The sequence below is a fragment of the Propithecus coquereli genome, unplaced genomic scaffold (genome assembly GCF_000956105.1).
Source record: "Propithecus coquereli isolate 6110/MARCELLA unplaced genomic scaffold, Pcoq_1.0 Scaffold773, whole genome shotgun sequence".
Taxonomy (NCBI): Eukaryota; Metazoa; Chordata; class Mammalia; order Primates; family Indriidae; genus Propithecus; species Propithecus coquereli.
In genome coordinates this window covers 442204-457583 of record NW_012153874.1, presented here as the reverse complement: position 1 = coordinate 457583, position 15380 = coordinate 442204, and the positions used below count along the sequence as shown (strand labels likewise).

The window sequence follows — 15380 nt, the reverse complement described above, 5'->3', positions numbered from 1 at the left end:
TGTAGGGAATATTGCTATCTTCACAATATTGTCTCCCAATCCATGAACATGGATGTCTTTCCGTTTATTTGGGTCTTTTAAAATTTCTTTCAAAGATGTTTTGCAGTTTTTCTTGTATAAATATAATACTGCACTCCTCTAATTGCTTAGAGGGCTTACGTGGGATCTGCTCTGGCAAGAGGTGTTCTGCATACAAGACCAAGCCTCAACCTTGGCCTCCTCTATCCTGAGGCCAGCAAGACAGATGGAATAATTCCCTCCGTATCTCTTACTTAGCTTACCTGTAAAATTTAGCACATTAGGCAACTAAAGGATTTCCTCCGAGGTACCTTTCCAGGTTGGCAAACTACAACTTGCACTGTTGGCTGTCTTTTAAATGTTCCATCACTCCCAACTCCCTGGCTCAGTATATGGCTACAGTGCCACAGAGATCATAGGTGCACAATGTTGGGGTCAATAATTGTCTGGGAAACCATGCCTTGGATGTAAGTTCTGCAGATAGTGGAAGTTTGCTATCTCCCCTAAATTCGCTGCAGGCCCCCTCCCCTCTTAGGTCAGTAGCTGGCTTTTCTGGCTTTGGCCTGAGACCCTGAATATCTGGAGACGAGAACGATCAGATTTCTGCCCTGGCATTGAGAAGGTCTGGCGGTCCCGGCCCCCAACTCGGGCCGCCTGGGTGGCAGCCCGGGAACGCCTATCCCCTTCTCCGCCTGCGAAGTTTGCCGCGCGCCTGCAGAGACGACGTCTGCTGGCGCGAGGCTGGGCGCTGTCAGTTCCTGATCCGGCGGGTGCCGGCTCCCGCCGCGGCAGGTTCCAGAGCAGAGAAGCCGCCCCCACGCCTCCGGCTCCCCGCGCGTGGAGTAAGGGGCGCGGCTCCGGCGCCGCCCACACCCGGGGCTGCGCTCGCTCCTGGCACTGCAGGTCTGGGGGACAGGGGCCGAGAGCGGCGGCCGTCCGGACGGCGGTGCCCCCGAGCCCGTCCGCGGGCGGCCAGGCGGGAGGACCCTGCGCGGCGGGATGGCGGCGGCCGCGCGCGCTCGGGGCTGGGCACCGCGGCCCGTCCCGCCGCCACCGCCACCGCCGCTGCTGCTACTGCTGCTGCTGCTGCTACCCGACTGGCGTGCGACAGCTCGGGACCCCGGGGCCCGGGTCGGGCTCAGCCTGCACCCTCCCTACTTCAACCTGGCCCAGGCGGCGAAGATTTGGGCCACCGCCACCTGCGGGGAGCGCGGGCCCGGCGGCGGGCGGCCCCGGCCTGAACTCTACTGCAAGTTAGTGGGGGGCCCCATGGCCCCGGGCAGCGGCCACACCATCCAGGTGAGTCCTCGGAGAGAACAGGGGTGGGGGGCGCCGACTCCTTCCCGCGCGGGCCAGCCGTCCGGGGCCGTGGCAGTGGGCCCTTTCTCCACGCGCGCCGGTGGCTGCCCCCAGCCCCGCGAGGCCCAGGGACCCCGGGAGCGACCCTGGGGGACCGAGCACTGCCCTGGCACCGCGCCGCCCGAGGCGGGACGGGTGCAGCACGCCAGCTGAATGAAGGCTGTGTCAGGTCCGGGCACGCAGAGGAGCAAGTGCGAAGCTGCGCTCCCGGGATGCGTGCGGCTGTCGGCCCTGCCCGCCTCCATCCCTCGGGTCGCGTCCGGGCTAGGCCGTGAGTCCACCCAGGCTTCGGAGTCGCCTCCTGCCAGACCTTTCATGCCCCCGACCTTATTCGGAGAAGTTGGTAGCAGTTACCTTCTGTGGTGTACTTTAAAGAGAGAACTTTGAGGTTGTAACCGTAGTATCACTTCAATGTCACCGAAAAGATTCAGTTTACCCCACTGCCTGAGGTGCCATCATCCAGTCGTGGGGGCGAATGAGACCTTAAGGGGACAGAGATACAAATGGCTGTCTGAGATCCGAGTCTCACCGCCTTGCACCTTAAGCAGCACCTGGCGGCGGGCAGGGCGCTCACACACACCTGCACGCCAGCGCTGGGAGGTGGTCAGGGCAGGAGGTTAAGAAACGTGCCTACTTCCTTGGGTGGGTTGCAGAACTGGAATCCAGTCCTGACTTAAGATCCTCTACACTAAGCCATAATTGCCTCCCTCTTCTGGAAAGTATTGTTGAGGAATAGGAAGTGTTGCCGGAAGAGGGAGTAAGTTTGGAGTTTGGGCTCCAAAAGTGGAAGATTGTTGGGCGTCTAGGTTAGTGTTTTAGAAATTCTTACGACGGTGCACTGCCATAAATGACAAGTTGTTGAACATGTAGTGCCATTATATGCTGATTTATTTATAAATTATATGCGTGTGTTACCATATTAATATATCGTGCATATTATAAACATGCAAAAAGAAATTAAAAAGATAAAATAACATTGATGAAAGTACTTTCAATTTTCTTTTCCGGCCTCCAAATAATTTTGCTTTCTGTATTTTGTGATTATGTATAACTATTAATAAATACAATATACAAATATAATTATGTGTATAATTATTTTTGACAAGTTTAGTTTAGCACTTATGATACAACAAAGTTGATTTTATATTAATACTTGATTTTAGTATTGTTGCCAGGTCTGAAAAGATAACCTCAAAAATATGTAGATTGAAATGGAAGCACTGCATTGACTACTGAGTTCCAGAACCAGCTGCATAATTTATGGAATACAGTGCAAAATGAAAATGTGGAGCCCTTGTTCAAAAATTATTAAAAATTTCAAGATGGTGCCAGCAGAGCATTAAACTAAATGAGGGGTACTTCTAAGTGTGGGGTCCCGTGTGACTGCACAGGTCTCATGCTGTCTGAGCTCACTACATCATGGTACACATATCTCTGTTCCATCCCTTAATTATTCTAAAATTTTTAGAAGTAGAAACTTGGCCGGTACTTGTTCACTTTTCAAGTTTTATTCAGCACTTCCTAGCAGGAAGGTGTTGCATTTTAATGTTTTAAACTATAGATTCAATACTCATTTCAAGTCTTGTTTCGGAGAATATTAAGATGTGTTAGAAAATTCAGTTTCCATGTTTTTAAAATGTTCGAATATGAGTATTTTTAGAGTTACATATTTCTATCTTTTCAGCAACAAGATGGAAACATTTCCAAACATGTATTTTTCAAAACGCTCTTTTTCAGTATTTACTTTTACACACTTTGTTAAAACACCTTTACTTTGATAGGACAGAGTAAGAGCCTTTATTGTTCTGTAAATACCTATCAGGTAATATATTACTGGTGGCCACTCATCATCCCAGCAAAAGTCAGCAAATTTTGCGATTTTTGTGGAAAAAGAAAAAAAACTCATGTAACTAATCTTTAAGTTTAAAAGGTCTTTTAAGTATTTTACCGTGAAATAACAGTGAGCCCTGTGTGGTCAAAAGAATTTCATGGTGTTTTCCCATTTCAATATAGGGTTGTGACTTTTCTTCTATTTAGGAGCATAGAATCCACATGTCCACTTAACCTGGCACATGTAAAGTGCCATATGTCTTGGTGAGATGATAGCCTGGTGGCACCTCCCTTGGATAGACACTCCGGCAGGGGTGGGGAATCTGCGGCCTTCTGATTTCAAGATTGTACTTTTTTAAGCACCAAAGGAGGCAAAGAAAAGCTTCATCTTTCTCTCCTCTGCACCCCTTTTAATAAAGGGATTTGTTCTGTAAAATTTGGCTTCAGTCAAAAGGCCACGCTCAAGGATCCAGAAGGCCACATGTGACCCCAAGGCCACAGGTTCCCCACCCCTGCTTGGGGACTTATTACCAGCTTATTTGTGGACTGGGTGAAAGCCCCTAAGTCAATTTGTGTATTGAATATTAGCAACATGAAATTTCTTCATTTTTAAAGTAAAATAAGGATAAACAGAAGCTTTAATATTTCCTTCTTGCACTCCTCTGCATTGCCTGGCACACCCAACTTTGGAGAGAACTGTTCTAATCATGGTAGAGTTGGAGGAAGGTATCAAAAAGGTCTTCAGCTGTCTCCTTTCCCCCAGATGTGCCCAGGAAGGGCCGACCCTCCTCAACGGGTGCTTTTATTGAGTGTTCACAGGTTGACACTAATGTTCTGGAGGCCCAGAAAAATCATGTTTCCTGTTCTAATTGAGTTTCCAATGCAGGTCATTAAACACAGGCTCCCAGTCCTCGATGGAGTAGGAAGTGACTTTCTGAGTCACTCAGCAGACTTTCTCTAGGCCAGGGTGTAGCCTGCAGAAAGAGAATGCTATCTGGTATTACGTCTTATTCTCCCCTCAAAATACAAGGTGAACAAAAGCCCTGCTGAATAGTGCTGTCTGCTTTCGTAGCCAAGAGCTGGGAAAGGTGTACTAATTGCTGATGTGAGAGAATCATATCAGGGATGAGAAGGGGGAGCTGAGTTCTAGAGGCTGGAATATTAGACACTTATTCTAGCCCAGCATTGGCAGCAGCTTGCACACATTTGCCTTTCAGAAAAGTGAGAGGTGGTGAGTGATGGATGGGAGAAGGAAGAGAGACTGTGATCAATCATTTGGTTATATTTGAATTATGATTATCTTGAATCTGCCCAAGTATAGCACAAGATAGGAAATAGAGAAGAGTTAATTAAAATGGTTCTATTTCATTGAACTTTCTAGAAATAAGACTTTGGGGCCAGCCAGGACTTAGAATTTTAAGCCAAGAGGATTTTGCAAAAAAAAAAAAAATCAATGAAGGTTATGTCATAGAATAAAATCTGGTTTTATGGTAGTGATTTTTTGTTTTGTTTTTGAAATCTGTAACACAATGCTGATATTGGAATGGTAGCGTGTGTCAAAAGGCAGGACATTTAGAAAGTCTAAATTTTGTTTGTTGTGTGAAAATGTTCACTGTAGTTTCTCTGGACTTAAGATTCATTTAAAAAGATTTTATATACTTGTTACTGCTCAGATATTAAGCTTTTTGTTGTCTGAGGGTTCTGTGATTCAGGAATCCTGTCTGTGTTATTCACAGTTGTATCCTCAGTGCTTAGCACAAAACCTGGAGTAGTGTAGGTGCTCAGGAAATGTTGAATGAGGGGATGGTGGAGTGAAGATACAGTTGTAAAGCAGTTAATGTGCAGGGTAAACTTGAGAAGTACACCAATTAATTCTATTCTATTGAAAAGTAATTACAACTGAAATATGTCACACTATGTGCCTTAATTTTCAATGTTTACTTACCTTGGAATCTAAAGATATTATTACTTATTAAGACATTGGACAGAGGTGATGATAAAATGGAAATGAAAGGCTGTCTTGAAAATATAACCTTGTTTAGTTTAGCTTAGGATAAACACTATACTCATAAGGGATGAAATACACACATTCACCAAATGTGTGATCTTGATTTTGTACATTGACAGTTTGACACCTCTTTTATACTTCCCATCATTTATGTATAGGCAAGTGTGTTTAATCTGAATGATATTCATAGAGAAATGCACACACATGAGTGAGCGTGTTTGCTATAAGCCACAAAGCAGTCTCAGTTGTGTGTTTGTGTACCTTGGACTGATGGCCATAAACAGGAAATGCAACTTCACTAATACTGTTTATAGAACTATTGTGGAGGAAAATCATTTGTTAGCTTGAGTCAGGGCCTTTTCCTTTGTGAAATCGAGGTGAAAATCCCAAATGAGAGCTGGGAAATCTAAGAATCTAGTATGTCCATTGATATATTTTTGACAATTATTAATGATAAGCTATTTTGAGACTTCAGACAAATGACTACAGTCATCAATTTGAGGGTGAATGATTCTTTTTAAAAAGTGCCTTTCCTCGGGCTGGGTGTAGTGGCTCATGCCTGTAATGCCAGCGCTTTGGGAGGCTGAGGTGGGAGGACTGATTGAAGCCAGGAGTTCGAGAACAGCCTGGGCAACATGGTGAAACCCCATCTCAACAAAAAATAAAAAAAATTAGCCGAGTGTGGTGGTGCTCACCTGTAATCCCAGATACTCGGGGGTCTGAGGCAGTTGGATGGCCTGAGCCCAGGAGTTTGAGGCTGCAGCGAGCTATGATCATGCCACTGCATTCCAGAGCGATACACTGTCTCCAAAAAAAAAAAAATATATATATTTTGCTAATAGTTTTTCCATGTTTGTGGACATTAGCCAAAGTTCAGTAATAGAAGCTTATGTACAAAACATTTGGAGAAGGCAAACAAAAGTGTTTTCCTTTGGAGAGCCAAGTTCACCTACTAGCTAAGAAGCAGGGTTCCATACACCAGACTTTAAGAAATTTAAATTTGCTCCTCAATAAATCACAGATTACTGGAGCTCATGGATTTTTAGGGTTTCTGGTGAACAGTTGAAACTGCAAATGTTCAATCTTTGAATTAAAAGATTTTGTTTTGTACTCTGAATTACTATTGTCGTCGAGGATCTGGATCATTTAATCTGACAGAGAGAAAAGTACAGGCAGAGAGAAAGGAGAGTATAAAATGTTATCATTAATTCCAGCTCTTTACTTGTAAGAAGACTGTATCTAAACCATTCTAGAAAGATATCTCTGTGTTGCACATCTTTAGTGTACATATTGATGTGAAAACTACATGTTTTCTTCATATCTTTTACCAAAACTATCAAAGCATGTGACTCAATTTTCTTATTGAGGCATAACTTAAATATTAATACCATAAAATATATCCATTGTATTAATTCAAAAATTTTTAGTTAATTTATAGATTTGAGCAGCTATCACTAAAATCCAGTTTTGGAACATTTCCTTTGGCCCCAAAACTTTTCTCATGCCTGTTATACTCACTCCTGAAATCTGTTGCCATCCCCAGGCAACCACTGGTCTGCTTTTGTTGCTATAGATTTGCCTTTTCTGGAAATCTCCTATAAATGGAATCATATGATATGTGGTCTTTTGTGTCTGGCTTCTTTTATTAGCATAATGATTTTAGGGCTTGTTCCTATTGTTGCATGATTCAGTAGTTTTTTTCTTTTTATTACTGAGTACTATTCCATTGTATATAAATACATCATTTTCTTTATCCATTCACTAGGTCATTGTTTCTAGTTTTGGGCTATTATAAATAATGCTGCTATGATTCATACGTGAGTCTTTGTGTGTGGACATATGTTTTTGTTTCCTTGGGTAGATTCCTAGGAGTGGAATTGGTAGATTGTATAATAAGTTTAAACTTTTAAGAAACTGCCCGTTATAAAGTGGAATATTGAAGTCCTGTGTGTTTCTACCTTTAATTCTTTCCATTTTTGCTTCATATATATTTGCTTCATGTATATCTGTTGTTTGGTGCATATATGTTTAAAATTATTATATCTTCTTGATAGGTGGATCTTATTGTCAATATCTAATGTCTTTCTTTGTCTCTTGTAAATGTTTTTGATTTGTAGTCCATTTTATCTGATATTAGTATAGACACCCTAACTCTCTTTTGGTTACTATATGTATGAAATATCTTTTTCCATTCTTTCACTTTCAATCTATTTGTGTCATTGAATCCAAAATGAGTCTCTTGTGGACAGCATATGTTTGGATCATGTCTTTAAAAAAATCCATTCTGTAATCTCTGCCTTTTATGTGGTGATTTTTAAAAAGTGATTACTGATAAGAAAGGACTTCTGCTATTTTTCTATTTGTTTTCTATATGTCTTATTTTTTTGTTTATTCAATTCTTCTATTACTGCCTTCTTTTGTGGTTTGATTTTTCTAGTGTACTATTTTGATTCCCTTCTCATTTCCTCTGTGTATCTTTTAGTTTCTTTTTAGTGATTATTCTGGGGATTCCAGTTAGCATCCTAAATTAATAACAATCCAGTTTGAACTGATAACAACTTAACTTCAATAGCATTCTAAATTCTGCTCTTATACAACTGTTCTTATTCTTTATGTTATTATTGTTGCTTTAGTTTATTTGGGAGTGTCTTAATTTCTCTCTAACTTTTGAAGGATGGTTTTACTGGAGATAGAATTCTTGACTGACAGTTTTTTCCTCCAAGCACTTTAAATATGTCATCTCATAGCTTTCTGGCCTCCATGGTTTTTAATGAAAAATAGGCCATCAGTTTTTTTGCAGATTCCTAGTATGTGATGAATTGCTTCTTTCTTGCTGCTTTCAATAATCTCTCTGTCTTTTGATAGTTTGATTATAGTGTGTCTTTGTGTGGATCTCTTTGAGTTATCCTACTTAGATTTTGTTGAGCTTCTTGGATAGGTTTATGTCTTTCATCAATTTGGGTGTTTTCAGCCATTGTTTCTTCACACATCCTTTCTTCCCTTTCTCTCTATCCTCTCCTTCTGAGACTCTCATATGTGTATATTGGTCTGCTTGATGACATCCCACAGATCTCTTAGATCTGTTTATTTTTCTTCATTCTTTTTTTCTGGTCTTCAGACTGGATAATTTCAATTGACCTATCTTCAAATTCTTTGATTATAAGTTGTTGTAGGTTTTTGAATAGAGTCCAGAGTCCTGAAGAAGTTGATTCTGACAGTTTTTTTTCCAGCTTACTTGTTAATTCAGTGGAGGGATAGATTGTTGGAGTGCCCTACTCCACCATTTTTTTGACATCCTCACTTTTTTTTTTTTTTTTTTGTGAGTGCTTCCTTACTTTCTGGGAATTTTAATTTTTTCTGTCCCAGCTCTGGAATCAACTAATTCTTCAAGGAGTTCTGCTTTCTTTTATTGAGTGTGGTGTTTGGAAACCAAGATATGGATGGATTGGTAGGTGTGCTCATTGTTATTATATTGGTGTATCATTGCTTCCAGGCCCTTTCAGTGGACAGAGCTAGGAATTATATGTGTCTACTAACTCTTATATACACGCACATCTATATTAGAAGTGTAGTTGATTTTTGCATATTGATCTTTTACCCTGTGACCTTGCTGTAGCTTTTTTGTACACTCTTTAGGATTTTCTACATATATGATTACATATGTTTTACTTCTTCCTTTCCAATCTGTATGCCTTTAATTTATTTTTCTTTTAACTTATTCATTCATTCACAAATACTTATTAATTGGCTATTACATGCCAGGTACCATGCTAGATACTAAGGATGTGAAGAGTATCCAGACACAATCCTCTCTGTAGATAATTATTAGCCTTTTCTTTTCTTTCTTTCTTTCTTTTTTTTTTTTTTATATAGAGATGGGGTCTCGCTCTTGCTTAGGCTGGTCTCAAATTCCTGAGCTCAAGCAATTCTCCTGCCTTGGACTCCCAGAGTGCTAGGATTATAGGTGTGAGCCACTGTGCCTGGCCAATTATTAGTCTTTTTGAGGCCTAATTTTCTTAAAAGATCAGGGAAACTCCTATGATGGAAAATTTAGTATCACCTCATTATATGTATTAGCAGACCATTCTCATTTAGTGATGAAGAACTCTGTCTGGCTCTACAAATTTGACTTGAGTTTAAATTCTAACATTGTCTGTTCTCTGACCTTGGCAAATATTATAACTTCAATTTTCCCATATATAAAATGGGATTAATATTAGTACCTATCTTACAGTTTTACTGGAAGGATAAAAAAGTACTTAGTACATTTCTTGGGTCATAGTTAGTGCTCAAAAATGTTGAGTTTTTTCGTGGAGTGAAAAAATTCTTCTTAGATAAGACTTCTAGACTGGGCATGGTGGCTCACGCCTATAACTCCAGCACTTTGGGAGCTTGAGGTAGAAGGATTGCTTTAGGTCAGGAGTTCGAGGCCAGCCTAGACTGGTCTCTACAAAAGACCCTGTCTCTACAAAAAGTAAAAAAAATTATCTGGGCATGGTGGTGGGTACTCATAGTCCAAGCTACTTAGGAAGCTGGGGCAGGGGCATTGCTTGAGCCCAGGAGTTTGAGGTTGTAGTGAGCTGTGATAATGCAACTGTATTTTAGGTGGGGTGAAAGAGTGAGACCCTGTCTTAAAAAAAAAAAAGACTTCTAAAGTGGTAAGCTACAGAAATGATTTGTCAAAATAATCATTTAAAATTTTTGGGTAAAATCCTTTTAATAATGAAATATATGGTGCATTATATACTGAACATATTTGGCATGCTAAGTAATCTGTAGGCATAAAGACTTCATAGCTTTCTATAGTATAGAAATGTTAAATTGATTTGGTACTATGTTAATAACCAGCTTAGATATTATTTGTTTATGTAGGAATACTTTTTTTTGTCAGCTAAAATAACATTTTGGGAGGAGAATTTAATTTCTAAGGTCAATTTAGGTGACAATAATACATTCTTCTAGATTATAAATGTCGTGGCCCGTTTCTAGGGACGAGGAATGAACACAGAGACAAAGAGACACAGACACACAAAGACGGTACAAGACTGCAGTGCCTTCCTGCTGCAGCATCTTTATTTTTAACACAGCCTGTTTGGCAACTGTCCCACCGCAATTTCTTTGTTCCCACACTGTCCCGACTCAACACGTCCCGTTCCTTGCTGTTTCGTCTCCGGAGAGCTGATGTTTTCATCCTAAACTCTCTAGCCCTTTCTGTTTTCAGATCAGGGCGCCCTGGACTCGCGTTCAAGCCCGCAGGCATGTTCTGAGAAAAACAACAAGGAACCGTTTCCAGACAAAATGTCCTCTACAATAAATTTGTTTGTGGTTGTGATTTAGGCATTTATGAAACCTGTGTTAACTCTTACTCAGCATTCTGGAACCATTTGCCTGGTGAGGAAAGGATTTATTAAATGGTACCTCAGTGGTCTAAGTCCATGGTCTAAGTCAATGGCGCTGCCTATGTTTGTGCTGTATACATGGATTCCTGGCCAAGGGGGTGAGTGCGGCTTGAAATACCCCTTGAGCAAGGCTTCATCTGCTCAGAGGCAGGGAGCCTTTCTCTTATTTGCAAAAAAGAGCTGTTTGGAGGAGCTAGCAGGGCACTGGTGAGATGGCTCGTGCCAGGAGGGTGGAAACTGCCCGAGGGAACACCAGCTCACTGAGTTCCATGTGTCCTGCCAGTTTCTCAGTGTCACAATCACAGTGTATTTCCTCAGTGGTTTTCTCATCTTAGAAGCTCAGAAAGTGCATGTGGAATTAATAAATGAATACTAGATAGAGGGACATATGGGTTTTAAGTGATGATTTATGCACATCTTAATTGTGAGAGGTGGAAAAAAGAAGCAATTGCTTCATTACTCTGAAGTTGCACCATATGCTGCACATAATATGTACAGGAGTGACACCAAAGAAGCAGGGCAGCATGGTGAGAAGGAGAAATAGTCTAGGAAACAGGGGTCTTGCTCCTCTGCTTACTGCAGGCTGTTGATTTCACACACACTTACATAGTACTTACTGATTCGTGGCATTGTTCTAAGGCACTTTACATGTATTGACTTCTTAGCATCACAATAATTTATGAACTTATGAAGAAGGTACTATTAGCAAGTTCCTTTTACAGATGAGGAAACTGAAGCTTACAGAGGTTAAGTGATGTGTGAGCCTTGGTGGCATCATCTGTACAGTGAGGGTACCAGTACCTTTTAATTCACAAGGTTATTCTGAGGATTACATGAGGTCAATCATAATGAGTCTGAACACAGTGTTTAATAAATGCTAACTCTAACTAAATATTGTTGAGAAACCTATTTCAGTAAAAAAGTCAAAATAATAAGGCATTTATACAAAGTGATGGGGTGCAGTAGATTCAGAGAATGAGGCATAGTAGCCTGGGAAACCTCTTTTTAAGTGGAAAGAAATCAGAATGAAGAAACATAGTGTGGCCAGAAGAATTGCATTTTTTCTTTCCTCTCTGATTTGGCCATGAGAAGCAAGAAAGGTTGGTATTTGAGAAGTCTCTAAAACCAGTGAGACTCTATGCAGAGATGGGAGGGCTGAGTTGCGTGTGAGTGGTGCTTCCTGGCCAGAACAGGCAGATGGTCAGAAGTTAGGAGCTGAGAACTGGTTCTGGGGAAAGGAACAAGTAGATTTCCATTAGGGTAGAAAAAGCAAGTCTAGAATTAGTTGGACTATGCTTTCTAATGGCTGAGCTTAGTGACACAGGTATCAGCTGCAATACCCCTTCCCCAGGTTAAAAATCACTATCACTAAATTACTAATTAATTTGTAACTAATTAACTTATAGTTTTATGTCATTTTATTTATTTTTTTTAAAGAGATGGGTTCTCGCTCTGTCTCCCATGAGAGAGTGCGGTGGTGTGATCATAGCTCACTGCAGCCTCCACTCCTGGCTTAACCGATCTTCCTGCCTCAGCCTCCCGAGTAGCTGGGACTACAGGCATGCCCCACCACACCTGGCTGATTTTTTAAAAAAACTTTTTAGAAGTGGGGTCTTGCTATGAGTTCAGGGTGGTCTCAAACTCCTGGCCTCAAGTGATCGGGATTACAGGTGTGAGCTACTGCACCCAGCCTCATTTTAATTTATTAATTAAATCAACAAATATGAAGTGTCTGCCCTATGCCACATACTGTTCTAGGTTTATAGCACTGGAATAGGAATTATGTGACTTTCCATACACCTGCCTACTACCAAATGTGTGGGAAGAGACCAACTCAGGAAACAACCCTGCCTGGTAGAAGTTCAGATGCATGCCCTTACAGCAGGCACAGAAAACCCGGCAAGATGAGCATTTAGCCACATTCATCCATCAACAGCCAGGGAACAATGCTGACATAGTCACTGCCCTCAGGGCAGTTACAATCCAATAAAGATGTTAATAAGAAAAGCAAATGATTAGTGATTCCTGCTGAGAAAGAAGAGAAATCATGTAGGTGGACAGAAACGGATGGTAGAGGGCAGCACTGCTTTAGATGGAATTGTCAGGGAAGCCCTCTTTGAAAAGAGACTTAAATCTGAGAGAAGCATGTTTCTGGGAGAGGGAACAGCATGTGCAAAGACCCTGAGGCAGGAAAACCCTGGAAGTGATTGAGGAACAGCAAGAGTCAGTGTGGGTCCAGTGCAGTGGAGTGAGGGGAAAGTGTGAAGATACTTGTTTTAGGCACGTTTGTTTGATCAATCCTGATGGGAATGATCCAGTAGAAGGAGGGGATTGAGATGCAGGGGAGAAAGAGAGAGAGAGAGAGAGAGAGAGAGAGAGAGAGAGAGAGAGTGTGTGTGTGTGTGTGTGTGTGTGTGTGTGTGCGCGCGCGCAGGTGTGCGGAGGAATGGGGTTTTGGAACACAGCTTCTCCCTAGCAACCGTAGGGAAGGCAGGTGTATGGGCACAGATGCAGGGAGGTTTGTGGATTAGGAAGATGAGCAAGTTAAGCAAATTCATGAGATGAGGAACGAGGAAAATGTGTGAAATAATTTCTAGGAGAGGGAAAGAGTGACTATAGTGAAACATTATCAATGTAAAAAAACACAGCTCTCGGTTGGCTCTGGATGGAGAAGCCTAAAAGCATCTTCCTTTACCTGGTTGTGTCTGACTCACAGGCAGGCGGTGCCCAGCAGGAGAACACACGTTCTCTGGCCAAGCCCAAATCTCCAAGGTGCCAGCAGACTGAGCTGCTGCACCTGCTGCTGCTAGACTGCTATTCTCCTCCCCTCCTCCCTTTCCCCCTCTCCAGCGCCCCCTCTTGGAGTCATTCTTCCCTGGGTTCTATCTTGGCTCAGTGTACAAGAGTTCCCCTTTCTCCACATCCTCGCCTGCATTCATTATCGCCTGTCTTTTTGATAAAAGCCATTTTAACTGGGGTGAGATGAAGCCTTGTTGTAGTCTGCATTTCCCTGTTGACTAATGATGTTAAGCATTTTTCATATACCTCTTTGCCATTTGTGTGTCTTCTTTTGAGAAATGTCTAATCACCGTAGCCTCCAGAACTTTAGTGAGTGATGGTAGGACTACAGGTTTATGGCAACATGAATGTGGTGGCTTGTGATGGGGCTGTTGATGGATGAATGTGGCTAAATGCTCATCTTGCTGGGTTTTCTGTGCCTGCTGTAAGGGCATGCATCTGAACTTCTACCAGGCGGGTTTGTTTCCTGAGTTGGTCTCTTCCCACACATTTGGTAGTAGGCAGGTATATGGAAAGTCACATAATTCCTATTCCAGTGCTGCCTCACACTCCTTCCAAATCAAAGTCAGGGCTCTTTGATGTAGCTTGCAGGACAGCTTGGCCAGGATGGGAGGTGTTCCTGGCCATGACATCACCAGACTCCCATGCAGGTCCTGGTCCCAGCATGTCCTAGTTGTGTGCATTGAGGGGAGGCACTTTACCTCTTTGAGACTTTGTTTCTTCATCTTTAAGTTTTGAATACTTTTATGTAAGCAGAGTGTTGTAGAGAGTAAGCAAAGTAAAGCGTGGTGTGCCCCTCCTGGGCTCACCTGCCCTTGCGCCATCTTGGTTATGTGTAGTGATTGAGTGACTTCTCTTGTCTCCCACTCACTGTCTTCAGGGAAGGATCCAACTCTTAGCCTTTGTTTGTTTTTACTCCAGTGTCCAACGTGGTGCTCTATGCATGGTAGGTAATTTGGATAAGTTCAATAAATGAGTGAATGTTCAAACAATAAAACAGAAGTTATATCAGGGAGCACTGCTATAATCAACCTCTGGTTTCTTAGAACAATACAGTGTTTATATTAATATTAAAATATTACAAATGAGAGGCTTTTTAGTTAAGAAGAACCAATGAAAGTGTTAGGAACTGGGAGAGACTATTTTTTTTCATCCTTCTGAAAAATTGTAGGTCACTCTGTGAGCCCCTTGGCAAATATTGGCTTATGCCCTAGAGACCACCAACTTTGGAGCTCACTCTGTTGAGTTGTTTATTTAAACAATCCTATGTCCTTTCTTTCTAGCCCCTTCCATTACATGTTCTACTTCCCATATGACAAGGATACTGACAGCCTTGACACAATTCAGAGTGTGAGTCCCTTGTCCTGTTTATCTTCCAGTGTTCTGCTCTCTCTGTCTGGAATAGCATCTGGTGCAGAGTGATGATTGGTACAGGTTTGTTGCATGGATGGATGAACAATTGAACATAGGGCGGAAGACTCTTCCTTCTTCTCTCTCTGCACCCCTCCTCTCTTCTGTCAGTTTTAATCCTGCTTTTATGATTTGTGGTTGTTTAAAAAATATTGGACCCCAGGTACAGAGTCAGATTATGAATCAGTCATAACCCTCAGTTTATGACATGCTCTTATCATTGGTCCTTGCATGACCTGCTTATATATACATATATAAAATTTTTGTATATAAAATATGTAAATATATATATGCACATATGGATTTTAAATAGCAATCAGCATTCACGAACTTGCTACTAAAATCAAAAATAAAGCCTTGTCTAAGCATATTGTCTCCCCACCCCTGTTCCCTCTGTCTTCTACAGTCTGAGGAAATTATCATCCTGATTCCTTTATTTTTCCTTTGCTTTCCTTTGTATATAGTTTTTATTATGTCTATATGTATTTCTAAAAAGTAAGTACTTTTCATTTTGGTTGCTCATAACTTTATAAAAAGCGTATCAGGCTTTTTTTTAA

General features: G+C 41.7%; 1 protein-coding gene across 2 annotated transcripts in view; it reads left to right on the top strand.

Annotated features, from left to right (window-relative positions):
* Window positions 1-1017: 1017 nt before the first annotated feature.
* LAMA3 (laminin, alpha 3) overlaps window positions 1018-15380 on the top strand; it is a 252466-nt gene continuing 238103 nt past the window's right edge. For both annotated transcript variants that reach the window (XM_012662686.1, XM_012662685.1), the window contains exon 1: window positions 1018-1317. In XM_012662686.1, the coding sequence (XP_012518140.1) occupies window positions 1018-1317 (300 nt within the window). The remainder of the gene's footprint in view (window positions 1318-15380) is intronic.